The sequence below is a fragment of the Hyla sarda genome, unplaced genomic scaffold, assembly GCF_029499605.1.
Source record: "Hyla sarda isolate aHylSar1 unplaced genomic scaffold, aHylSar1.hap1 scaffold_201, whole genome shotgun sequence".
Taxonomy (NCBI): domain Eukaryota; kingdom Metazoa; phylum Chordata; class Amphibia; order Anura; family Hylidae; genus Hyla; species Hyla sarda.
The window spans coordinates 289,276-317,094 of NW_026608671.1; the positions used below are offsets into that span (position 1 = coordinate 289,276).

General features: G+C 45.7%; 1 protein-coding gene across 7 annotated transcripts in view; it reads right to left on the bottom strand.

Moving 5' to 3' along the window:
• The window catches only part of PLEC (plectin), a gene marked incomplete at its 5' end in the record, with an annotated part of 200,263 nt that overhangs the window by 34,140 nt on the left and 138,304 nt on the right, over positions 1 to 27,819 (bottom strand). For all 7 annotated transcript variants that reach the window (XM_056552862.1, XM_056552860.1, XM_056552858.1 and 4 more), the window contains 11 exon segments: positions 5,524 to 5,676; positions 5,765 to 5,890; positions 5,971 to 6,066; positions 6,153 to 6,257; positions 12,451 to 12,612; positions 12,723 to 12,797; positions 13,002 to 13,314; positions 13,411 to 13,565; positions 13,722 to 13,815; positions 24,641 to 24,768; positions 24,866 to 24,961. In XM_056552862.1, coding sequence (XP_056408837.1) covers positions 5,524 to 5,676; positions 5,765 to 5,890; positions 5,971 to 6,066; positions 6,153 to 6,257; positions 12,451 to 12,612; positions 12,723 to 12,797; positions 13,002 to 13,314; positions 13,411 to 13,565; positions 13,722 to 13,815; positions 24,641 to 24,768; positions 24,866 to 24,961 — 1,503 coding nt within the window.

The following is a 27,819-nucleotide window of genomic DNA, read 5'->3' on the forward strand; positions in this document are numbered from 1 at the left end:
GTGCTGCAACATATGAAGTGGAAAATGTGCTGCAAAATATAAAGGGGAAATGTGCTGCAACATATAAAGGGAAAATGTGCTGCAAAATATAAAGTGGAAAATGTGCTGCAACATATAAAGGGGAAATGTGCTGCAACATATAAAGTGGAAAATGTGCTGCAACATATAAAGTGGAAAATGTGCTGCAACATATAAAGGGGAAATGTGCTGCAACATATAAAGGGGAAATGTGCTGCAAAATATAAAGGGGAATTGTGCTGCAACATAAAGTGGAAAATGTGCTGCAAAATATAAAGGGGAAATGTGCTGCAACATATAAAGTGGAAAATGTGCTGCAAAATATAAAGGGGAAATGTGCTGCAACATAAAAAGTGGAAAATGTGCTGCAACATATAAAGGGGAAATGTGCTGCAACATATAAAGTGAAAATGTGCTGCAACATATAAAGTGAAAATGTGCTGCAAAATATAAAGGGGAAATGTGCTGCAAAATATAAAGGGGAAATGTGCTGCAACATATAAAGGGAAAATGTGCTGCAACATATAAAGGGGAAATGTGCTGCAACATATAAAGGGGAAATGTGCTGCAACATATAAAGGGGAAATGTGCTGCAACATATAAAGGGGAAAGGTGCTGCAACATATAAAGGGGAAATGTGCTGCAACATATAAAGGGGAAATGTGCTGCAACATATAAAGTGGAAAATGTGCTGCAACATAAAAAGTGGAAAATGTGCTGCAACATATAAAGGGAAAATGTGCTGCAACATATAAAGGGAAAATGTGCTGCAACATATAAAGGGGAGATGTGCTGCAACATATAAAGGGGAAATGTGCTGCAACATATAAAGGGGAAATGTGCTGCAACATATAAAGGGGAAATGTGCTGCAACATATAAAGGGGAAATGTGCTGCAACATATAAAGTGAAAATGTGCTGCAACATATAAAGGGGAAATGTGCTGCAACATATAAAGGGAAAATGTGCTGCAACATATAAAGGGGAAATGTGCTGCAACATATAAAGGGAAAATGTGCTGCAACATATAAAGTGGAAAATGTGCTGCAAAATATAAAGGGGAAATGTGCTGCAACATATAAAGTGAAAATGTGCTGCAACATATAAAGGGGAAATGTGCTGCAACATATAAAGGGGAAATGTGCTGCAACATATAAAGGGGAAATGTGCTGCAACATGTAAAGGGAAAATGTGCTGCAACATGTAAAGGGGAAATGTGCTGCAACATATAAAGTGGAAAATGTGCTGCAACATATAAAGGGAAAATGTGCTGCAACAAATAATGTGTAGAATATGCATCTATAGGAGGAGGCAAATGTGCTGCAACATATAAAGGGGAAATGTGCTGCAACATATAAAGTAGAAAATGTGCTGCAACATATAAAGGGGAAATGTGCTGCAACATATAAAGGGGAGATGTGCTGCAACATATAAAGGGGAAATGTGCTGCAAAATATAAAGTGGAAAATGTGCTGCAACATATAAAGGGGAAATGTGCTGCAACATATAAAGGGGAGATGTGCTGCAACATATAAAGGGGAAATGTGCTGCAACATATAAAGGGAAAATGTGCTGCAACATATAAAGGGAAAATGTGCTGCAACATATAAAGGGGAAATGTGCTGCAACATATAAAGGGGAAATGTGCTGCAACATATAAAGGGGAAATGTGCTGCAACATATAAAGGGGAAATGTGCTGCAACATATAAAGGGGAAATGTGCTGCAACATATAAAGGGGAAATGTGCTGCAACATATAAAGGGGAAATGTGCTGCAACATATAAAGTGGAAAATGTGCTGCAACATATAAAGTGGAAAATGTGCTCCAACATATAAAGGGAAAATGTGCTGCAACATATAAAGGGGAGATGTGCTGCAACATATAAAGGGGAAATGTGCTGCAACATATAAAGGGGAAATGTGCTGCAACATATAAAGTGGAAAATGTGCTGCAAAATATAAAGGGAAAATGTGCTGCAAAATATAAAGGGAAAATGTGCTGCAACATATAAAGGGAAAATGTGCTGCAACATATAAAGTGGAAAATGTGCTGCAAAATATAAAGGGGAAATGTGCTGCAAAATATAAAGGGGAAATGTGCTGCAAAATATAAAGTGGGAAATGTGCTGCAACATATAAAGTGGAAAATGTGCTGCAACATATAAAGGGGAGATGTGCTGCAACATATAAAGGGGAAATGTGCTGCAACATATAAAGGGGAAATGTGCTGCAACATATAAAGGGAAAATGTGCTGCAACATATAAAGGGGAAATGTGCGGCAACATATAAAGGGGCAATGTGCTGCAACATATAAAGGGGAAATGTGCTGCAACATATAAAGTGGAAAATGTGCTGCAACATAAAAAGTGGAAAATGTGCTCCAACATATAAAGGGAAAATGTGCTGCAACATATAAAGGGGAGATGTGCTGCAACATATAAAGGGGAAATGTGCTGCAACATATAAAGGGGAAATGTGCTGCAACATATAAAGGGGAAATGTGCTGCAACATATAAAGGGGAAATGTGCTGCAACATATAAAGGGGAAATGTGCTGCAACATATAAAGGGGAAATGTGCTGCAACATATAAAGGGGAAATGTGCTGCAACATATAAAGGGGAAATGTGCTGCAACATATAAAGGGGAAATGTGCTGCAACATATAAAGTGAAAATGTGCTGCAACATATAAAGGGGAAATGTGCTGCAACATATAAAGGGAAAATGTGCTGCAACATATAAAGGGGAAATGTGCTGCAACATATAAAGGGAAAATGTGCTGCAACATATAAAGTGGAAAATGTGCTGCAAAATATAAAGGGGAAATGTGCTGCAACATATAAAGTGAAAATGTGCTGCAACATATAAAGGGGAAATGTGCTGCAACATATAAAGGGGAAATGTGCTGCAACATATAAAGGGGAAATGTGCTGCAACATATAAAGGGGAAATGTGCTGCAACATATAAAGGGAAAATGTGCTGCAACATGTAAAGGGGAAATGTGCTGCAACATATAAAGTGGAAAATGTGCTGCAACATATAAAGGGAAAATGTGCTGCAACAAATAATGTGTAGAATATGCATCTATAGGAGGAGGCAAATGTGCTGCAACATATAAAGGGGAAATGTGCTGCAACATATAAAGTAGAAAATGTGCTGCAACATATAAAGGGGAAATGTGCTGCAACATATAAAGGGGAGATGTGCTGCAACATATAAAGGGGAAATGTGCTGCAAAATATAAAGTGGAAAATGTGCTGCAACATATAAAGGGGAAATGTGCTGCAACATATAAAGGGGAGATGTGCTGCAACATATAAAGGGGAAATGTGCTGCAACATATAAAGGGAAAATGTGCTGCAACATATAAAGGGAAAATGTGCTGCAACATATAAAGGGGAAATGTGCTGCAACATATAAAGGGGAAATGTGCTGCAACATATAAAGGGGAAATGTGCTGCAACATATAAAGGGGAAATGTGCTGCAACATATAAAGGGGAAATGTGCTGCAACATATAAAGTGGAAAATGTGCTGCAACATATAAAGTGGAAAATGTGCTCCAACATATAAAGGGAAAATGTGCTGCAACATATAAAGGGGAGATGTGCTGCAACATATAAAGGGGAAATGTGCTGCAACATATAAAGGGGAAATGTGCTGCAACATATAAAGTGGAAAATGTGCTGCAAAATATAAAGGGAAAATGTGCTGCAAAATATAAAGGGAAAATGTGCTGCAACATATAAAGGGAAAATGTGCTGCAACATATAAAGTGGAAAATGTGCTGCAAAATATAAAGGGGAAATGTGCTGCAAAATATAAAGGGGAAATGTGCTGCAAAATATAAAGTGGAAAATGTGCTGCAACATATAAAGTGGAAAATGTGCTGCAACATATAAAGGGGAGATGTGCTGCAACATATAAAGGGGAAATGTGCTGCAACATATAAAGGGGAAATGTGCTGCAACATATAAAGGGGAAATGTGCTGCAACATATAAAGGGGAAATGTGCTGCAACATATAAAGGGAAAATGTGCTGCAACATATAAAGGGGAAATGTGCGGCAACATATAAAGGGGCAATGTGCTGCAACATATAAAGGGGAAATGTGCTGCAACATATAAAGTGGAAAATGTGCTGCAACATAAAAAGTGGAAAATGTGCTCCAACATATAAAGGGAAAATGTGCTGCAACATATAAAGGGGAGATGTGCTGCAACATATAAAGGGGAAATGTGCTGCAACATATAAAGGGGAAATGTGCTGCAACATATAAAGTGAAAATGTGCTGCAACATATAAAGGGGAAATGTGCTGCAACATATAAAGGGAAAATGTGCTGCAACATATAAAGGGGAAATGTGCTGCAACATATAAAGGGGAAATGTGCTGCAACATATAAAGGGAAAATGTGCTGCAACATATAAAGTGGAAAATGTGCTGCAAAATATAAAGGGGAAATGTGCTGCAACATATAAAGTGAAAATGTGCTGCAACATATAAAGGGGAAATGTGCTGCAACATATAAAGGGGAAATGTGCTGCAACATATAAAGGGGAAATGTGCTGCAACATATAAAGGGAAATGTGCTGCAACATATAAAGGGGAAATGTGCTGCAACATATAAAGGGAAAATGTGCTGCAACATATAAAGTGGAAAATGTGCTGCAAAATATAAAGTGGAAATGTGCTGCAACATATAAAGTGAAAATGTGCTGCAACATATAAAGGGGAAATGTGCTGCAACATATAAAGGGGAAATGTGCTGCAACATATAAAGGGGAAATGTGCTGCAACATATAAAGGGAAAATGTGCTGCAACATGTAAAGGGGAAATGTGCTGCAACATATAAAGTGGAAAATGTGCTGCAACATATAAAGGGAAAATGTGCTGCAACAAATAATGTGTAGAATATGCATCTATAGGAGGAGGCAAATGTGCTGCAACCATGAAGAGTCTACAGCAGTGTTTCCTAGCCAGGGAGCCTCCAGCTGTTGCAAAATTACAACTCCCAGCCTGGGCATGCTGGGAGTTGTAGTTGTGTAACAGCTGGAGGCTCCCTGGTTAGGAAACACTGCACTAGGCTAACGTCTGTATGGTGCCCCTGACCAATACTGCAGTGACACCTGTCAATAAATGATTCTTCAGTGCATCTATGTGGAGGTCAGAGGTTTCTTTTGTGATACACAGCTCCAAACCCTCTGCAGGGGTCAGAAGTGATGAGATTCCTGGTGCGTGCACGCTCGCTGGCCGTGGTCACACTTCTATGACATTATTCACACTGATGTGGAATGTCTTTCTTCATGGAGCGGATCTATTACTGCAGGACACGCAGCTGACATTACCCACATAGCGGATTGGTTCTGCATTCATGTCGCCCCCGCTGTCCTCTCACCCACACAGCTGACGGCCACAATCAGCACCTGGTATATATGGGGCACTGCCCATTGGGGACAGACACCTTGGATGTGTCGGGGTGGGGTTGGGCCCCCAATAACTTACCTCCATCTGTTTGTAGTCACACACGGCCTGAATGGGTTGTTGCCCTTTGGGGGCATTGGCCGGGTTGCGAGGTTTCAGCTGCACTATGCTCTTTGCCCGCTTGGCGAGGCCGGAGATTTGGCCCTTGTACTCGGTCAGCTGCTCCTTCTCATCCTGTGGAGAGAATTATGTATGAGCGGAGTCCTGCTTTATATAACGGAGGGGAGGACAAGGTCATATATATATAAAGGAGGACGCTCACCAGACTGTCCTGCAGCAGATCCTCCAGCCTGGTGACGGTGTTGGAGCGGTCACACGTGTACTTCCGCCGCATGTTGTCCTGAATCTTCTTCAGATGCTCCTCTGACTCCTTTACATCTGTAAAGAACTGTGCGGAGAGAAGAGGAGAGCGTGAAGACCGGACATGACAGGAGCCCTGAGGTGCATGTGTCCTCCGGACCCTCATACCTGGAAGTAAGCGGTGTTCTCCTTTAGATGAGCCTCAATGCAGCAGCAAAGCTGAAGCATCCAACTCCATTGTGTCTGTAGAGCCGCCTGGAAAGCCTAGAAGAGAGAAGGAGGCGTCAGGAGAGGTGCCCGCTCTGCATAGTGTGCCCCATGGGGGGCCCGGGCAGGAGACGTGGACTCACCTCCACTGTAGATCTCCCAGGGTGGTCCTCACGGAGGAGACGGTCCCCACTGCTCTGAATCTCCTTTATCTTGTTCTCCTTCAATTCAAGCTCCCGCATCAATCCCTGAATACAGAGCGAAGGGTAAGAAGTGGATCCCGAACCTCTGGGGTCTGTACCACATGACCTCTGATCACCTGTGATCTCATAGTCTGATCCTCTCTGTGATCTCATAGTCTGATCCCCTCTGTGATCTCATAGTCTGATCCTCTCTGTGATCCTATAGTCTGATCCTCTCTGTGATCCCATAGTCTGATCCTCTCTGTGATCTCATAGTCTGATCCCCTCTGTGATCTCATAGTCTGATCCTCTCTGTGATCCTATAGTCTGATCCTCTCTGTGATCCCATAGTCTGATCCTCTCTGTGATCCCATAGTCTGATCCTCTATGTGATCCCATAGTCTGATCCTCTCTGTGATCCCATAGTCTGATCCTCTCTGTGATCCCGTAGTCTGATCCTCTCTGTGATCCCATAGTCTGACCCTCTCTGTGATCCCGTAGTCTGTTCCTCTCTGTGATCCCATAGTCTGATCCTCTCTGTGATCCCATAGTCTGATCCCCTCTGTGATCTCATAGTCTGATCCTCTCTGTGATCCCATAGTCTGATCCTCTCTGTGATCCCATAGTCTGACCCTCTCTGTGATCCCGTAGTCTGTTCCTCTCTGTGATCCCGTAGTCTGATCCCCTCTGTGATCTCATAGTCTGATCCTCTCTGTGATCCCATAGTCTGATCCCCTCTGTGATCTCATAGTCTGATCCTCTCTGTGATCCCATAGTCTGATCCTCTCTGTGATCCCATAGTCTGACCCTCTCTGTGATCCCGTAGTCTGTTCCTCTCTGTGATCCCGTAGTCTGATCCTCTCTGTGACCCCATAGCCTGATCCTCTCTGTGATCTCATAGTCTGATCCTCTGTGATCCCATAGTCTGATCCTCTGTGATCTCATAGTCTGATCCTCTCTGTGATCCCTTAGTCTGATCCTCTCTGTGATCTTATAGTCTGATCCTCAGTGATCCCATAGTCTGATCCTCTCTGTGATCCCATAGTCTGATCCTCTATGTGATCCCATAGTCTGATCCTCTCTGTGATCTCATAGTCTGATCCTCTGTGATCCCATAGTCTGATCCTCTGTGATCCCATTGTCTGACCCTCTCTGTGATACCATAGTCTGATCCTCTCTGTGATAACATAGTCTGATCCTCTCTGTGATCCCATAGTCGGATCCTCTCTGTGATCCCATAGTCTGATCCTCTCTGTGATCTCATAGTCTGATCCTCTCTGTGATCTCATAGTCTGATCCTCTGTGATCTCATAGTCTGATCCTCTGTGATCCCATAGTCTGATCCTCTGTGATCCCATAGTCTGACCCTCTCTGTGATCTCATAGTCTGATCCTCTGTGATCTCATAGTCTGATCCTCTGTGATCTCATAGTCTGATCCTCTGTGATCTCATAGTCTGACCCTCTCTGTGATCCCATAGTCGGATCCTCTCTGTGATCCCGTAGTCTGATCCTCTCTGTGATCCCATAGTCTGATCCTCTCAGTGATCTCATAGTCTGATCCTCTGTGATCCCATAGTCTGATTCTCTGTGATCTCATAGTCTGATCCTCACTGTGATCCCATAGTCTGATCCTCTCTGTGATCCCTTAGTCTGATCCTCTCTGTGATCCCATAGTCTGATCCTCTCTGTGATCCCATAGTCTGATCCTCTCTGTGATCCCATAGTCTGATCCTCTCTGTGATCCCATAGTCTGATCCTCTCTGTGATCCCATAGTCTGATCCTCTCTGTGATCCCATAGTCTGATCCTCTCTGTGATCCCATAGTCTGATCCTCTCTGTGACCCCATAGCCTGATCCTCTTTGTGATCCCATAGTCTGATCCTCCGTGATCCCATAGTCTGATCCTCCGTGATCCCATAGTCTGATCCTCCGTGATCCCATAGTCTGATCCTCCGTGATCCCATAGTCTGATCCTCTCTGTGATCTCATAGTCTGATCCTCTGTGATCCCAGTCTGATCCTCTCTGTGATCTCATAGTCTGATCCTCTGTGATCCCAAAGTCTGATCCTCTATGTGATCTCATAGATCACAGAGAGGATCAGACTATAGGATCACAGAGAAGATCAGACTACAGGATTAGACTGAGATCACAGAGAGGATCAGACTATGGGATCACAGAGAGGATCAGACTAAGAACACAGAGAGGATCAGACAATGGGATCACAGAGAGGATCAGACTATGGGATCACAGAGAGGATCAGACTTAGTCAAAACCCATAGTCTGATCCTCTCTGTGATCCCATAGTCTGATCCTCTCTGTGATCCCATTGGCTGATCCTCTCTGTGATCCCATAGTCTGATCCTCTCTGTGATCCCATAGTCTGATCCTCTCTGTGATCCCATAGTCTGATCCTCTCTGTGATCCCATAGTCTGATCCTCTCTGTGATCCCATAGTCTGATCCTCTCTGTGATCCCATAGTCTGATCCTCTCTGTGATCCCATAGTCTGATCCTCTCTGTGATCTTAGTCTGATTCTCTGTGACCCTGTAGTCTGATCCTCTCTGTGATCTCATAGTCTGATCCTCTGTGATCCCATAGTCTTATTCTCTGTGATCTCATAGTCTGATCCGCTCTGTGATCCCATAGTCTGATCCTCTGTTATCCCATAGTCTGATCCTCTCTGTGATCTCATAGTCTGATCCTCTCTGTGATCTCATAGTCTGATCATCTGTGATCCCATAGTCTGATCCTCTCTGTGATCCCATAGTCTGATCCTCTCTGTGATCCCATAGTCTGATCCTCTCTGTGATCCCATAGTCTGATCCTCTCTGTGATCCCATAGTCTGATCCTCTCTGTGATCCCATAGTCTGATCCTCTCTGTGATCCCATAGTCTGATCCTCTCTGTGATCCCATAGTCTGATCCTCTCTGTGATCCCATAGTCTGATCCTCTCTGTGATCCCATAGTCTGATCCTCTCTGTGATCCCATAGTCTGATCCTCTCTGTGACCCCATAGCCTGATCCTCTCTGTGACCTCATAGTCTGATCCTCCGTGATCCCATAGTCTGATCCTCCGTGATCCCATAGTCTGATCCTCCGTGATCCCATAGTCTGATCCTCTCTGTGATCTCATAGTCTGATCCTCTCTGTGATCTCATAGTCTGTTCCTCTCTGTGACCCCCTAGCCTGATCCTCTCTGTGATCCCATAGTCTGATCCGCTCTGTGACCCCATAGCCTGATCCTCTTTGTGATCTCATAGTCTGATCCTCTGTGATCCCATAGTCTTATTCTCTGTGATCTCATAGTCTGATCCTCTCTGTGATCCCATAGTCTGATCCTCTCTGTGATCCCATAGTCTGATCCTCTCTGTGATCCCATAGTCTGATCCTCTCTGTGATCCCATAGTCTGATCCTCTCTGTGATCCCATAGTCTGATCCTCTCTGTGATCCCATAGTCTGATCCTCTCTGTGATCTTAGTCTGATTCTCTGTGACCCTGTAGTCTGATCCTCTCTGTGATCTCATAGTCTGATCCTCTGTGATCCCATAGTCTTATTCTCTGTGATCTCATAGTCTGATCCGCTCTGTGATCCCATAGTCTGATCCTCTGTTATCCCATAGTCTGATCCTCTCTGTGATCTCATAGTCTGATCCTCTCTGTGATCTCATAGTCTGATCATCTGTGATCCCATAGTCTGATCCTCTCTGTGATCCCATAGTCTGATCCTCTCTGTGATCCCATAGTCTGATCCTCTCTGTGATCCCATAGTCTGATCCTCTCTGTGATCCCATAGTCTGATCCTCTCTGTGATCCCATAGTCTGATCCTCTCTGTGATCCCATAGTCTGATCCTCTCTGTGATCCCATAGTCTGATCCTCTCTGTGATCCCATAGTCTGATCCTCTCTGTGATCCCATAGTCTGATCCTCTCTGTGACCCCATAGCCTGATCCTCTCTGTGACCTCATAGTCTGATCCTCCGTGATCCCATAGTCTGATCCTCCGTGATCCCATAGTCTGATCCTCTCTGTGATCTCATAGTCTGATCCTCTCTGTGATCCCATAGTCTGATCCTCTCTGTGATCCCATAGTCTGATCCTCTCTGTGATCCCATAGTCTGATCCTCTCTGTGATCCCATAGTCTGATCCTCTCTGTGATCCCATAGTCTGATCCTCTCTGTGATCCCATAGTCTGATCCTCTCTGTGATCCCATAGTCTGATCCTCTCTGTGATCCCATAGTCTGATCCACTCTGTGATCCCATAGTCTGATCCTCTCTGTGATCTCATAGTCTGTTCCTCTCTGTGACCCCATAGCCTGATCCTCTTTGTGATCTCATAGTCTGATCCTCTGTGATCCCATAGTCTTATTCTCTGTGATCTCATAGTCTGATCCTCTCTGTGATCCCATAGTCTGATCCTCTTTGTGATCTCATAGTCTGATCCTCTGTGATCCCATAGTCTGATCCTCCGTGATCCCATAGTCTGATCCTCTCTGTGATCTCATAGTCTGATCCTCTGTGATCCCAAAGTCTGATCCTCTCTGTGATCTATGAGATCACAGAGAGGATCAGACTATAGGATCACAGAGAAGATCAGACTACAGGATTAGACTATGAGATCACAGAGAGGATCAGACTATGGGATCACAGAGAGGATCAGACTAAGATCACAGAGAGGATCAGACTATGGGATCACAGAGAGGATCAGACTATGGGATCACAGAGAGGATCAGACTATGGGATCACAGAGTGGATCAGACTATGGGATCACAGAGAGGATCAGACTTAGTCAAAACCCATAGTCTGGTCCTCTCTGTGATCTAAGTCTCATCCTCTCTGTGATCCCATAGTCTGATCCTCTCTGTGATCCCATAGGTTGATCCTCTCTGTGATCCCATAGTCTGATCCTCTCTGTGATCCCATAGTCTGATCCTCTCTGTGATCCCATAGTCTGATCCTCTCTGTGATCCCATAGTCCGATCCGCTCTGTGATATCATAGTCTGATCCTCTCTGTGATATCATAGTCTGATTCTCTGTGATCCCATAGTCTTATTCTCTGTGATCTCATAGTCTGATCCGCTCTGTGATCCCATAGTCTGATCCTCTGTGATATCATAGTCTGATCCTCTCTGTGATCTCATAGTCTGATTCTCTGTGATCCCTTAGTCTGATCATCTGTGATTCCATAGTCTGATCATCTGTGATCCCATAGTCTGATCCTCTCTGTGATCCCATAGTCTGATCCTCTCTGTGATCCCATAGTCTGATCCTCTCTGTGATCCCATAGTCTGATCCTCTCTGTGATCCCATAGTCTGATCCGCTCTGTGATATCATAGTCTGATCCTCTCTGTGATCCCATAGTCTGATCCGCTCTGTGATAACATAGTCTGATCCTCTCTGTGATCTTAGTCTGATTCTCTGTGACCCTGTAGTCTGATCCTCTGTGATCTCATAGTCTGATCCTCTCTGTGATCCCATAGTCTGATCGGCTCTGTGATCTCATAGTCTGATCCGCTCTGTGATCTCATAGTCTGATCCGCTCTGTGATCTCATAGTCTGATCCGCTCTGTGATCTTATAGTCTGATCCGCTCTGTGATCTTATAGTCTGATCCGCTCTGTGATCCCATATTCTGATCCTCTCTGTGATCCCATATTCTGATCCTCTCTGTGATCCCATAGTCTGATCCTCTCTGTGATCCCATAGTCTGATCTGCTCTGTGATCTTATAGTCTGGTCCGCTCTGTGATCTCATAGTCTGATCCGCTCTGTGATCTCATAGTCTGATCCGCTCTGTGATCTCATAGTCTGATCCGCTCTGTGATCTCATAGTCTGATCGGCTCTGTGATCTCATAGTCTGATCCTCTCTGTGATCCCATATTCTGATCCTCTCTGTGATCCCATAGTCTGATCCTCTCTGTGATCCCATAGTCTGATCTGCTCTGTGATCTTATAGTCTGGTCCGCTCTGTGATCTCATAGTCTGATCCCCTCTGTGATCTCATAGTCTGATCCGTTCTGTGATCTCATAGTCTGATCCCCTCTGTGATCTCATAGTCTGATCCTCTCTGTGATCTCAGTCTGATCCCCTCTGTGATCTCATAGTCTGATCCCCTCTGTGATCTCATAGTCTGATCCCCTCTGTGATCTCATAGTCTGATCCCCTCTGTGATCTCATAGTCTGATCCTCTGTGATCCCATAGTCTGATCCCCTCTGTGCCTTCACACATCACCCCCATCTCTCGGACCCCCTCACCGAGTAGTTGTCCTTTTTGCTGGTCATGTTGGTGTTGCGATCGCTCCAGTCAAAGTTCACTTCTTCCTCCTCTTTATCGTTCAGCCACATCAGCTCTTTGGTTGCGGCGGCTACGAAGGCGTGAAGACTCTCCAGGTGCCGCAGTCTGGCCTTAGAGGAATTCTGGAAGAAAGAACGAAAAAAAATATTAATACAATGACTCCTCCGGAAATGGCATCACCCTGAGCCCATCACCACCTCCCCCCACTCCGGTAGATGCCGGCAGCACTCACCAGAAGCTTGGCATATTGTAAATCCAGTTTTCCCAGATATTCCTGAAAGCTGCCGCGACTCCCTGACATCTGGGCCTGGAGACGGAGAAGAGATAAATAAATATAACCCAATGTTTGCTAAACCACAACTCCCAGCATGCCCGGACAGCCAACGACTTTGCGGGTATGCTGGGAGTTGTAGTTCTGCAACAGTTGGAGGAACCCTAGTTGGGAAACACTGATCGAACCAATAGTGTTGGGGGGACGACAAAATGGCAGGAGAGGTCAGGGGTCACTCACCTCATCGGTGCGCGCCCGCTCAATCTTGGATCGGAACTCGTTGATGGACTGATGGAGGCCGCGGTGGCTGCCGAGCTGTGACTCCACGCTGGGGAGGTCGGAGCCCCACTCCGCGGTGTTGATACGTTTCTGGTTCTCCTCCACCCAGCCCAGCAGATCCTGGAGGTAGCGAAGCGTAACCTCATCCATGTCGGAACGGACGGACTGTTGGGTCACGTGAGTCACTTGGGTGACGACCTGTTGGGCTCCCGATTTTATCCGCAGGTTGTATTCCGTACGTATAGCGACCAGACGCTCGTGGAGACGGTACACCCTGTGAAGACAAACATCCGGGATGAGGCGTCGCGCATACGATACACATCACTTCGTAACACTTAGACGCGCTCTTTGTTGTGTCTGCACGTGATACCTGCGATACATCTGCTCTCCCTGAGGATGGCGGCCATCTTTAAGTGCCTGCACGTCATTGAACAGAACCCGTATCATGGCGTCGGCCTTGTCCAGGTCCCGCTCGATGTCTCCCGCTCGCTGCATCGGTTTTCCTGCATTCAGGAGGCGGATATTCTGTAAAATAGGAAGAGTCAAAATGATGGGGTCCCCTGGGTGCACCACAGGTAACAGAATGCCTTACTACATATCTGCCCCCAAGGTATAGACGTGACCCCCGGAGTATAGACGTGACCCCCGGAGTATAGACGTGACCCCCGGAGTAGGACTCACCGTCTGTAGTAAGGCATCGGCCTGGTTCAGCTGCTCCTCGCACAGTCCGGACTCCATCTGTAATTTACTGACAATTCTCTGCAGACGTTCCAACCTGTCCGAACCACAGAACAGAGTTATAGCCGCGTTCACACAATATATATACATACTGTATACACTGATATATGTATATACTGTATACACTGATATATGTATATACTGTATACACGATCTATATGTATATACTGTATAAACCGATCTATATGTATATACCTGTATACACCTTATTAATATGTAATGACTGTTTATTATTCTATGTACTTTTATTTTCTTATTCTCAAATATCTGTTTTAAAGAAAAATTCTTTAATAAAAAACAGTTATAAAAAAAATATACTGTATACACCTAGATATGTATATACACTGATATATGTATAAACTGTATACAATGATATATGTATATACACTGATATATGTATATACTGTATACACCGATATATACGTACTGTATACACTGATATATGCATATACTGTATACACCGATATATACGTAGTGTATACACTGATATATGTATATACTGTATACACCGATATATACGTACTGTATACACTGATATATGTATAAACTGTATACAATGATATATGTATATACACTGATATATGTATATACTGTATACACCGATATATACGTACTGTATACACTGATATATGCATATACTGTATACACCGATATATACGTAGTGTATACACTGATATATGTATATACTGTATACACCGATATATACGTACTGTATACACTGATATATGCATATACTGTATACACCGATATATACGTAGTGTATACACTGATATATGTATATACTGTATACACCGATATATACGTACTGTATACACTGATATATGTATAAACTGTATACAATGATATATGTATATACACTGATATATGTATAAACTGTATACAGGTGAAGGTAGTGACGTGATAGAATATCCAATACAGCAAGGTTACCCCTAAGACATGGCCGCACTAGAGGTATACACCCTAAAAAGATGGTGAGTACATAGCACGTCCCCATAGAGACAGCATATTCCTTGGTGAAGTGGAGTACACCCACTAGAGATATAGATTCTGCCCGCTGATACTAGGAGTCCGGGGGTGCCCGCTGATACTAGGAGTCCGGGGGTGCCCGCTGATACTAGGAGTCCGGGGGTGCCCGCTGATACTAGGAGTCCGGGGGTGCCCGCTGATACTAGGAGTCCGGGGGTGCCCGCTGATACTAGGAGTCCGGGGGGTGCCCGCTGATACTAGGAGTCCGGGGGTGCCCGCTGATACTAGAAGTCCGGGGGTGCCCGCTGATACTAGGAGTCCGGGGGTGCCCGCTGATACTAGGAGTCCGGGGGTGCCCGCTGATACTAGGAGTCCGGGGGTGCCCGCTGATACTAGGAGTCCGGGGGTGCCCGCTGATACTAGGAGTCCGGGGGGTGCCCGCTGATACTAGGAGTCCGGGGGGTGCCCGCTGATACTAGGAGTCCGGGGGGTGCCCGCTGATACTAGGAGTCCGGGGGGTGCCCGCTGATACTAGGAGTCAGGGGGTGCCCGCTGATACTAGGAGTCCGGGGGTGCCCGCTGATACTAGGAGTCCGGGGGTGCCCGCTGATACTAGGAGTCCGGGGGTGCCCGCTGATACTAGGAGTCCGGGGGTGCCCGCTGATACTAGGAGTCCGGGGGTGCCCGCTGATACTAGGAGTCCAGGGGTGCCCGCTGATACTAGGAGTCCGGGGGTGCCCGCTGATACTAGGAGTCCGGGGGTGCCCGCTGATACTAGGAGTCCGGGGGTGCCCGCTGATACTAGGAGTCCGGGGGTGCCCGCTGATACTAGGAGTCCAGGGGTGCCCGCTGATACTAGGAGTCCGGGGGTGCCCGCTGATACTAGGAGTCCAGGGGTGCCCACTGATACTAGGAGTCCGGGGGTGCCCGCTGATACTAGGAGTCCGGGGGTGCCCGCTGATACTAGGAGTCCGGGGGTGCCCGCTGATACTAGGAGTCCGGGGGTGCCCGCTGATACTAGGAGTCCGGGGGTGCCCGCTGATACTAGGAGTCCGGGGGTGCCCGCTGATACTAGGAGTCCAGGGGTGCCCGCTGATACTAGGAGTCCGGGGGTGCCCGCTGATACTAGGAGTCCGGGGGTGCCCGCTGATACTAGGAGTCCGGGGGTGCCCGCTGATACTAGGAGTCCGGGGGTGCCCGCTGATACTAGGAGTCCAGGGGTGCCCGCTGATACTAGGAGTCCGGGGGTGCCCGCTGATACTAGGAGTCCAGGGGTGCCCACTGATACTAGGAGTCCGGGGGTGCCCGCTGATACTAGGAGTCCGGGGGTGCCCGCTGATACTGGGCGTCCGGGGGTACAGAGCAGGCCCTAGGGCAGAAGAGCTGACAATCTTTCGGCAGTGAACGCTCCTCTAGTTTCAGCTTCACCCTTTTTATTTCCTACAGTAAAATCCTCAACAAATAAGAGGAACAGTAAACAATGATTTCCCAGCCAGCGCTCCGTGGCATCCGCCGCACAGCAGAGCTGACTGAGTGCCACAACAGCTGCAGCCGCGACTGTCACAACGCTCTGCAGGCCCCTCCCCCTGTGCAGAACTTCTCACCTATCCTGTGGTCCCTGCAGCCATCGCTCTGACGCTTCCTCTGACTCGGGCAGCACATTGTGTAGACTCCGATGTTCAGAGGACTGAGCCAGCGAGCGCGGGACCCTCCTCCCCCTCCTCCGCCAGCCCCGCTGGATCTAATTACTGAAAGCGTGACTCACCCGACCGCCTGTACGACTAAAGTCACCGCCCTGAGCCTGGGGCGAGATAGTCTGCAACGACCACTGACCAGACAGATCCTGCACCTGAAGCAGCTATTCACTGACACGGAGCGGGGCACTGCTATTCACCGACACGGAGCGGGGCACTGCTATTCACTGACACGGAGGGGGGCACTGCTATTCACTGACACGGAGCGGGGCACTGCTATTCACCGACATGGAGCGGGGCACGGCTATTCACTGACATGGAGCGGGGCACTGCTATTCACTGACACGGAGCGGGGCACTGCTCTTCACTGACACGGAGCGGGGCACTGCTATTCACTGACACGGAGCGGGGCACTGCTATTCACCGACACGGAGCGGGGCACGGCTATTCACCGACACGGAGCGGGGCACGGCTATTCACTGACACGGAGCGGGGCACTGCTATTCACCGACACGGAGCGGGGCACTGCTATTCACCGACAAGGAGCGGGGCACGGCTATTCACCGACACGGAGCGGGGCACTGCTATTCACTGACACGGAGGGGGGCACTGCTATTCACTGACATGGAGCGGAGCACTGCTATTCACTGACACGGAGCGAGGCACTGCTATTCACTGACATGGAGCGGGGCACTGCTATTCACTGACACGGAGCGGGGCACGGCTATTCAATGACATGGAGCGGGGCACTGCTATTCACTGACACGGAGCGGAGCACTGCTATTCACTGACATGGAGCGGAGCACTGCTATTCAATGACATGGAGCGGGGCACGGCTATTCACTGACATGGAGCGGGGCACGGCTATTCAATGACACGGAGCGGAGCACGGCTATTCACTGACACGGAGCGGGGCACTGCTATTCACTGACATGGAGCGGGGCACTGCTATTCACTGACATGGAGCGGGGCACTGCTATTCACTGACATGGAGCGGGGCACTGCTATTCACTGACATGGAGCGGGGCACTGCTATTCACTGACATGGAGCGGGGCACTGCTATTCACTGACACGGAGCGGGGCACGGCTATTCACTGACATGGAGCGGGGCACGGCTATTCACTGACACGGAGCGGGGCACTGCTATTCACTGACACGGAGCGGGGCACTGCTATTCACTGACATGGAGCGGGGCACTGCTATTCACTGACACGGAGCGGGGCACTGCTATTCACTGACACGGAGCGGGGCACGGCTATTCACCGACACGGAGCGGGGCACGGCTATTCACTGACACGGAGCGGGGCACTGCTATTCACTGACACGGAGCGGGGCACTGCTATTCACTGACACGGAGCGGGGCACTGCTATTCACTGACACGGAGCGGGGCACTGCTATTCACTGACACGGAGCGGGGCACTGCTATTCACCGACACGGAGCGGGGCACTGCTATTCACTGACACGGAGCGGGGCACTGCTATTCACTGACACGGAGCGGGGCACGGCTATTCACTGACACGGAGCGGGGCACTGCTATTCACTGACACGGAGCGGGGCACTGCTATTCACTGACACGGAGCGGGGCACTGCTATTCACTGACACGGAGCGGGGCACTGCTATTCACTGACATGGAGCGGGGCACTGCTATTCACTGACATGGAGCGGGGCACTGCTATTCACTGACACGGAGCGGGGCACTGCTATTCACTGACATGGAGCGGGGCACTGCTATTCACTGACATGGAGCGGGGCACTGCTATTCACTGACATGGAGCGGCACATTCACATGACGAGTTTTCTCGCTTTCAGTTACGCGGACGGAGAAATGACTCAGAGGAAATAATGTAGAAATAACTCAAATCCTCCGGTAACCAAGACAAACACCCGGTAACTACACAAAGAGATCACCGCAAAACCAACACAACTCAGCTACACCGGGGAAACTGCCCCGGGGGACTACAGAGCCCAGAGATCTGCCCCAGGAGGACTACAGACCCCAGAGATCTGCCCCAATATAACTACAGACCCCAGAGATCTGCCCCAATATAACTACAGACCAGAGATCTGCCCCAATATAACTACAGACCAGAGATCTGCCCCAATATAACTACAGACCAGAGATCTGCCCCAATATAACTACAGACCCCAGAGATCTGCCCCAATATAACTACAGACCCCAGAGATCTGCCCCAATATAACTACAGACCCCAGAGATCTGCCCCAATATAACTACAGACCAGAGATCTGCCCCAATATAACTACAGACCAGAGATCTGCCCCAATATAACTACAGACCAGAGATCTGCCCCAATATAACTACAGACCCCAGAGATCTGCCCCAATATAACTACAGACCCCAGAGATCTGCCCCAATATAACTACAGACCAGAGATCTGCCCCAATATAACTACAGACCCCAGAGATCTGCCCCAATATAACTACAGACCCCAAAGATCTGCCCCAATATAACTACAGACCCCAGAGATCTGCCCCAATATAACTACAGACCAGAGATCTGCCCCAATATAACTACAGACCAGAGATCTGCCCCAATATAACTACAGACCAGAGATCTGCCCCAATATAACTACAGACCAGAGATCTGCCCCAATATAACTACAGACCAGAGATCTGCCCCAATATAACTACAGACCCCAGAGATCTGCCCCAATATAACTACAGACCAGAGATCTGCCCCAATATAACTACAGACCAGAGATCTGCCCCAATATAACTACAGACCCCAGAGATCTGCCCCAATATAACTACAGACCAGAGATCTGCCCCAATATAACTACAGACCAGAGATCTGCCCCAATATAACTACAGACCAGAGATCTGCCCCAATATAACTACAGACCAGAGATCTGCCCCAATATAACTACAGACCAGAGATCTGCCCCAATATAAATACAGACCCCAGAGATCTGCCCCAATATAACTACAGACCAGAGATCTGCCCCAATATAACTACAGACCAGAGATCTGCCCCAATATAACTACAGACCCCAGAGATCTGCCCCAATATAACTACAGACCCCAGAGATCTGCCCCAATATAACTACAGACCCCAGAGATCTGCCCCAATATAACTACAGACCCCAGAGATCTGCCCCAATATAACTACAGACCAGAGATCTGCCCCAATATAACTACAGACCAGAGATCTGCCCCAATATAACTACAGACCCCAGAGATCTGCCCCAATATAACTACAGACCCCAGAGATCTGCCCCAATATAACTACAGACCCCAGAGATCTGCCCCACTATAACTACAGACCCCAGAGATCTGCCCCAATATAACTACAGACCCCAGAGATCTGCCCCAATATAACTACAGACCACAGAGATCTGCCCCAATATAACTACAGACCCCAGAGATCTGCCCCAATATAACTACAGACCCCAGAGATCTGCCCCAATATAACTACAGACCCCAGAGATCTGCCCCAATATAACTACAGACCACAGAGATCTGCCCCAATATAACTACAGACCCCAGAGATCTGCCCCAATATAACTACAGACCAGAGATCTGCCCCAATATAACTACAGAACCCAGAGATCTGCCCCAATATAAATACAGACCCCAGAGATCTGCCCCAATATAACTACAGACCAGAGATCTGCCCCAATATAACTACAGACCCCAGAGATCTGCCCCAATATAACTACAGACCCCAGAGATCTGCCCCAATATAACTACAGACCCCAGAGATCTACCCCAATATAACTACAGACCAGAGATTTGCCCCAATATAACTACAGACCAGAGATCTGCCCCAATATAACTACAGACCAGAGATCTGCCCCAATATAACTACAGACCCCAGAGATCTGCCCCAATATAACTACAGACCAGAGATCTGCCCCAATATAACTACAGACCCCAGAGATCTGCCCCAATATAACTACAGACCAGAGATCTGCCCCAATATAACTACAGACCAGAGATCTGCCCCAATATAAATACAGACCCCAGAGATCTGCCCCAATATAACTACAGACCAGAGATCTGCCCCAATATAACTACAGACCAGAGATCTGCCCCAATATAACTACAGAGCCCAGAGATCTACCCCAATATAACTACAGACCAGAGATCTGCCCCAATATAACTACAGACCCCAGAGATCTGCCTCAATATAACTACAGACCCCAGAGATCTGCCCTAATATAACTACAGACCCCAGAGATCTGCCCCAATATAACTACAGACCAGAGATCTGCCCCAATATAACTACAGACCAGAGATCTGCCCCAATATAACTACAGACCCCAGAGATCTGCCCCAATATAACTACAGACAAGAGATCTGCCCCAATATAACTACAGACCAGAGATCTGCCCCAATATAACTACAGACCCCAGAGATCTGCCCCAATATAACTACAGACAAGAGATCTGCCCCAATATAACTACAGAGCCCAGAGATCTGCCCCAATATAACTACAGACCAGAGATCTGCCCCAATATAACTACAGACCAGAGATCTGCCCCAATATAACTACAGACCAGAGATCTGCCCCAATATAACTACAGACCCCAGAGATCTGCCCCAATATAACTACAGACCCCAGAGATCTGCCCCAATATAACTACAGACCAGAGATCTGCCCCAATATAACTACAGACCCCAGAGATCTGCCCCAATATAACTACAGACCCCAGAGATCTGCCCCAATATAACTACAGACCAGAGATCTGCCCCAATATAACTACAGACCAGAGATCTGCCCCAATATAACTACAGACCAGAGATCTGCCCCAATATAACTACAGACCCCAGAGATCTGCCCCAATATAACTACAGACCCCAGAGATCTGCCCCAATATAACTACAGACCAGAGATCTGCCCCAATATAACTACAGACCCCAGAGATCTGCCCCAATATAACTACAGACCAGAGATCTGCTCCAATATAACTACAGACCAGAGATCTGCCCCAATATAACTACAGACCCCAGAGATCTGCCCCAATATAACTACAGACCCCAGAGATCTGCCCCAATATAACTACAGAGCCCAGTGATCTGCCCCAATATAACTACAGACCAGAGATCTGCCCCAATATAACTACAGACCAGAGATCTGCCCCAATATAACTACAGACCCCAGAGATCTGCCCCAATATAACTACAGACCCCAGAGATCTGCCCCAATATAACTACAGACCAGAGATCTGCTCCAATATAACTACAGACCAGAGATCTGCCCCAATATAACTACAGACCAGAGATCTGCCCCAATATAACTACAGACCCCAGAGATCTGCCCCAATATAACTACAGACCAGAGATCTGCCCCAATATAACTACAGACCAGAGATCTGCCCCAATATAACTACAGACCAGAGATCTGCCCCAATATAACTACAGACCAGAGATCTGCCCCAATATAACTACAGACCACAGAGATCTGCCCCAATATAACTACAGACCAGAGATCTGCCCCAATATAACTACAGACCCCAGAGATCTGCCCCAATATAACTACAGACCCCAGAGATCTGCCCCAATATAACTACAGACCCCAGAGATCTGCCCCAATATAACTACAGACCCCAGAGATCTGCCCCAATATAACTACAGACCCCAGAGATCTGCCCCAATATAACTACAGACCCCAGAGATCTGCCCCAATATAACTACAGACCAGAGATCTGCCCCAATATAACTACAGACCCCAGAGATCTGCCCCAATATAACTACAGACCAGTGATCTGCCCCAATATAACTACAGACCAGAGATCTGCCCCAATATAACTACAGACCCCAGAGATCTGCCCCAATATAACTACAGAGCCCAGAGATCTGCCCCAATATAACTACAGACCCCAGAGATCTGCCCCAATATAACTACAGACCAGAGATCTGCCCCAATATAAATACAGACCCCAGAGATCTGCCCCAATATAACTACAGACCAGAGATCTGCCCCAATATAACTACAGACAAGAGATCTGCCCCAATATAACTACAGACCAGAGATCTGCCCCAATATAACTACAGACCCCAGAGATCTGCCCCAATATAACTACAGACCAGAGATCTGCCCCAATATAACTACAGACCAGAGATCTGCCCCAATATAACTACAGACCAGAGATCTGCCCCAATATAACTACAGACCCCAGAGATCTGCCCCAATATAACTACAGACCAGAGATCTGCCCCAATATAACTACAGACCCCAGAGATCTGCCCCAATATAACTACAGACCAGTGATCTGCCCCAATATAACTACAGACCAGAGATCTGCCCCAATATAACTACAGACCCCAGAGATCTGCCCCAATATAACTACAGACCAGAGATCTGCCCCAATATAACTACAGAGCCCAGAGATCTGCCCCAATATAACTACAGACCCCAGAGATCTGCCCCAATATAACTACAGACCAGAGATCTGCCCCAATATAACTACAGACCAGAGATCTGCCCCAATATAACTACAGACCCCAGAGATCTGCCCCAATATAACTACAGACCAGTGATCTGCCCCAATATAACTACAGACCAGAGATCTGCCCCAATATAACTACAGACCCCAGAGATCTGCCCCAATATAACTACAGACCCCAGAGATCTGCCCCAATATAACTACAGACCCCAGAGATCTGCCCCAATATAACTACAGACCAGAGATCTGCCCCAATATAACTACAGACCAGAGATCTGCCCCAATATAACTACAGAGAAGAGATCTGCCCCAATATAACTACAGACCAGAGATCTGCCCCAATATAACTACAGACCAGAGATCTGCCCCAATATAACTACAGAGCCCAGAGATCTGCCCCAATATAACTACAGACCCCAGAGATCTGCCCCAATATAACTACAGACCAGAGATCTGCCCCAATATAACTACAGACCAGAGATCTGCCCCAATATAACTACAGACCAGAGATCTGCCCCAATATAACTACAGACCAGAGATCTGCCCCAATATAAATACAGACCCCAGAGATCTGCTCCAATATAACTACAGACCCCAGAGATCTGCCCCAATATAACTACAGACCCCACAGATCTGCCCCAATATAACTACAGAGCCCAGAGATCTGCCGCAGGAGGACTACAGAGCCCAGAGATCTGCCCCAATATAACTACAGACCCCAGAGATCTGCCCCAATATAACTACAGACCCCAGAGATCTGCCCCAATATAACTACAGACCCCAGAGATCTGCCCCAATATAACTACAGACCCCAGAGATCTGCCCCAATATAACTACAGACCCCAGAGATCTGCCCCAATATAACTACAGACCCCAGAGATCTGCCCCAATATAACTACAGACCAGAGATCTACCCCAATATAACTACAGACCAGAGATCTACCCCAATATAACTACAGACCAGAGATCTGCCCCAATATAACTACAGACCCCAGAGATCTGCCCCAATATAACTACAGACCAGAGATCTGCCCCAATATAACTACAGACCCCAGAGATCTGCCCCAATATAACTACAGACCCCAGAGATCTGCCCCAATATAACTACAGACCAGAGATCTGCCCCAATATAACTACAGACCCCAGAGATCTGCCCCAATATAACTACAGACCAGAGATCTGCCCCAATATAACTACAGACCAGAGATCTGTCCCAATATAACTACAGACCCCAGAGATCTGCCCCAATATAACTACAGACCCCAGAGATCTGCCCCAATATAACTACAGACCCCAGAGATCTGCCCCAATATAACTACAGACCCCAGAGATCTGCCCCAATATAACTACAGACCCCAGAGATCTGCCCCAATATAACTACAGACCCCAGAGATCTGCCCCAATATAACTACAGACCAGAGATCTGCCCTAATATAACTACAGACCAGAGATCTGCCCCAATATAACTACAGACCAGAGATCTGCCCCAATATAACTACAGACCAGAGATCTGCCCCAATATAACTACAGACCAGAGATCTGCCCCAATATAACTACAGACCAGAGATCTGCCCCAATATAACTACACCCCAGAGATCTGCCCCAATATAACTACAGAGCCCAGAGATCTGCCCCAATATAACTTCAGACCCCAGAGATCTGCCCCAATATAACTTCAGACCCCAGAGATCTGCCCCAATATAACTAGAGACCCCACAGATCTGCCCCAATATAACTACAGACCCCAGAGATCTGCCCCTCGCGGTCAGACGTCTCTGTCGCCCCCTTTACCTGTCTAGTTCGAAACGTAATAACTTCTCCCGCTCCAGGATGGACACGTGCAGCTTCCCCCATTCTTTCTCCACATCCAGGGGGTGGTATCCAGGGGTCACCTTCAGCTGCCCCGACTTAACAGCACCCTATAGGGGGAGCAGAAGACAGCGATTAGGGGGCCCCCCGGAGGCAGACACAGGGATTGCGGTGAATGTCCTGGACACCAGGGGGCACTACACTCACCTCCAGAGACTGGTACTGCAGCTTGGACTGGTTCTTGTCGGCCTCTTTGTTGGGAAGATCTGTTTCTTTAAATTTCAGGAACTGGCGCCACAAAATCTGGGACCAACAGGAAGGAGTTAAAATCACGATAAAAGCATCACATGGTGCCCACCTGTCACCTATAGGGGTGGGGTCTATATATATAGGGACTGATCGAGGTGGGGGACATATATATAGGGGCTGGGATTACAAATAGAGACTGTGATTATAGATGGAATATAGAGACTGTGATTATAGATGGAATATAGAGACTGTGATTATAGATGGAATATAGAGACTGTGATTATAGATGGAATATAGAGACTGTGATTATAGATGGAATATAGAGACTGTGATTATAGATGGAATATAGAGACTGTGATTATAGATGGAATATAGAGACTGTGATTATAGATGGAATATAGAGACTGTGATTATAGATGGAATATAGAGACTGTGATTATAGATGGAATATAGAGACTGTGATTATAGATGGAATATAGAGACTGTGATTATAGATGGAATATAGAGACTGATTATAGATGGAATATAGAGACTGTGATTATAGATGGAATATAGAGACTGTGATAATAGATGAGAATATAGAGACTGTGATAATAGATGGAATATAGACTATGATTATAGATGAGAATATAGAGACTGTGATTATAGATGAGAATATAGAGACTGTGATTATAGATGGAATATAGAGACTGTGATTATAGATGGAATATAGAGACTGTGATAATAGATGAGAATATAGAGACTGTGATAATAGATGAGAATATAGAGACTGATTATAGATGGAATATAGAGACTGCGATTCTAGATGAGAATATAGAGACTGTGATTCTAGATGAGAATATAGAGACTGTGATTATATATGAGAATATAGAGACTGTGATTATATATGAGAATATAGAGACTGTGTTTATAGATGGAATATAGAGACTGTGATTATAGATGGAATATAGAGACTGTGATTATAGATGGAATATAGACTATGATTATAGATGAGAATATAGAGACTGTGATTATATATGAGAATATAGAGACTGTGATTCTAGATGGAATATAGAGACTGTGATTCTAGATGAGAATATAGAGACTGTGATTCTAGATGAGAATATAGAGACTGTGATTCTAGATGAGAATATAGAGACTGATTCTAGATGAGAATATAGAGACTGTGATTCTAGATGAGAATATAGAGACTGTAATTATAGATGGAATATAGAGACTGTGATTTTAGATGAGAATATAGAGACTGTGATTCTAGATGAGAATATAGAGACTGTGATTCTAGATGAGAATATAGAGACTGTGATTCTAGATGAGAATATAAAGACTGATTCTAGATGGAATATAGAGACTGTGATTATATATGGAATATAGAGACTGTGATTATAGATGGAATAGAGAGACTGTGATTATAGATGGAATATAGAGACTGTGATTACAGATGAGAATATAGACTCTGGTTGTAGATGGAATATAGAGACTGTGATTATAGATGGAATATAGAGACTGTGATTATAGATGGAATATAGAGACTGTGATTATAGAAGGAATATAGAGACTGTGATAGTAGATGGAATATAGAGACTGTGATTATAGATGGAATATAGAGACTGTGATTATAGATGAGAATATAGAGACTGTGATTATAGAAGAGAATATAGAGACTGATTATAGATGGAATAGAGAGACTGTGATTATAGATGGAATATAGAGACTGTGATTATAGATGGAATATAGAGACTGTGATTATAGATGGAATATAGAGACTGATTATAGATGAGAATATAGAGACTGATTCTAGATGAGAATATAGAGACTGTGATTCTAGATGAGAATATAGAGACTGTGATTCTAGATGAGAATATAGAGACTGTGATTCTAGATGAGAATATAGAGACTGTGATTATAGATGAGAATATAAAGACTGTGATTCTAGATGGAATATAGAGACTGTGATAGTAGATGGAATATAGAGACTGTGATAGTAGATGGAATATAGAGACTGTGATTATAGATGGAATATAGAGTCTGTGATTATAGATGGAATATAGAGACTGTGATTATAGATGGAATATAAAGACTGTGATTATAGATGGAATATAGAGACTGTGATTATAGATGGAATATAGAGACTGTGATTATATATGAGAATATAGAGACTGTGATTATAGATGAGAATATAGAGACTGATTATAGATGGAATACAGACTATGATTATAGATGGAATATAGAGACTGATTCTAGATGAGAATATAGAGACTGTGATTCTAGATGAGAATATAGAGACTGTGATTCTAGATGAGAATATAGAGACTGTGATTCTAGATGAGAATATAGAGACTGTGATTATAGATGAGAATATAAAGACTGTGATTCTAGATGGAATATAGAGACTGTGATAGTAGATGGAATATAGAGACTGTGATAGTAGATGGAATATAGAGACTGTGATTATAGATGGAATATAGAGACTGTGATTATAGATGGAATATAAAGACTGTGATTATAGATGGAATATAGAGACTGTGATAGTAGATGGAATATAGACTGTGATTATAGATGGAATATAGAGACTGTGATTATAGATTGAATATAGAGACTGTGATTATAGATGAGAATATAGAGACTGATTACAGATGGAATACAGACTATGATTATAGATGAGAATATAGAGACTGTGATTATATATGAGAATATAGAGACTGTGATTATAGATGAGAATATAGAGACTGATTATAGATGGAATACAGACTATGATTATAGATGAGAATATAGAGACTGTGAGTATATATGAGAATATAGAGACTGTGATTATAGATGAGAATATAGAGACTGTGATTATAGATGAGAATATAGAGACTGTGATTATAGATGAGAATATAGAGACTGATTATAGATGGAATACAGACTATGAT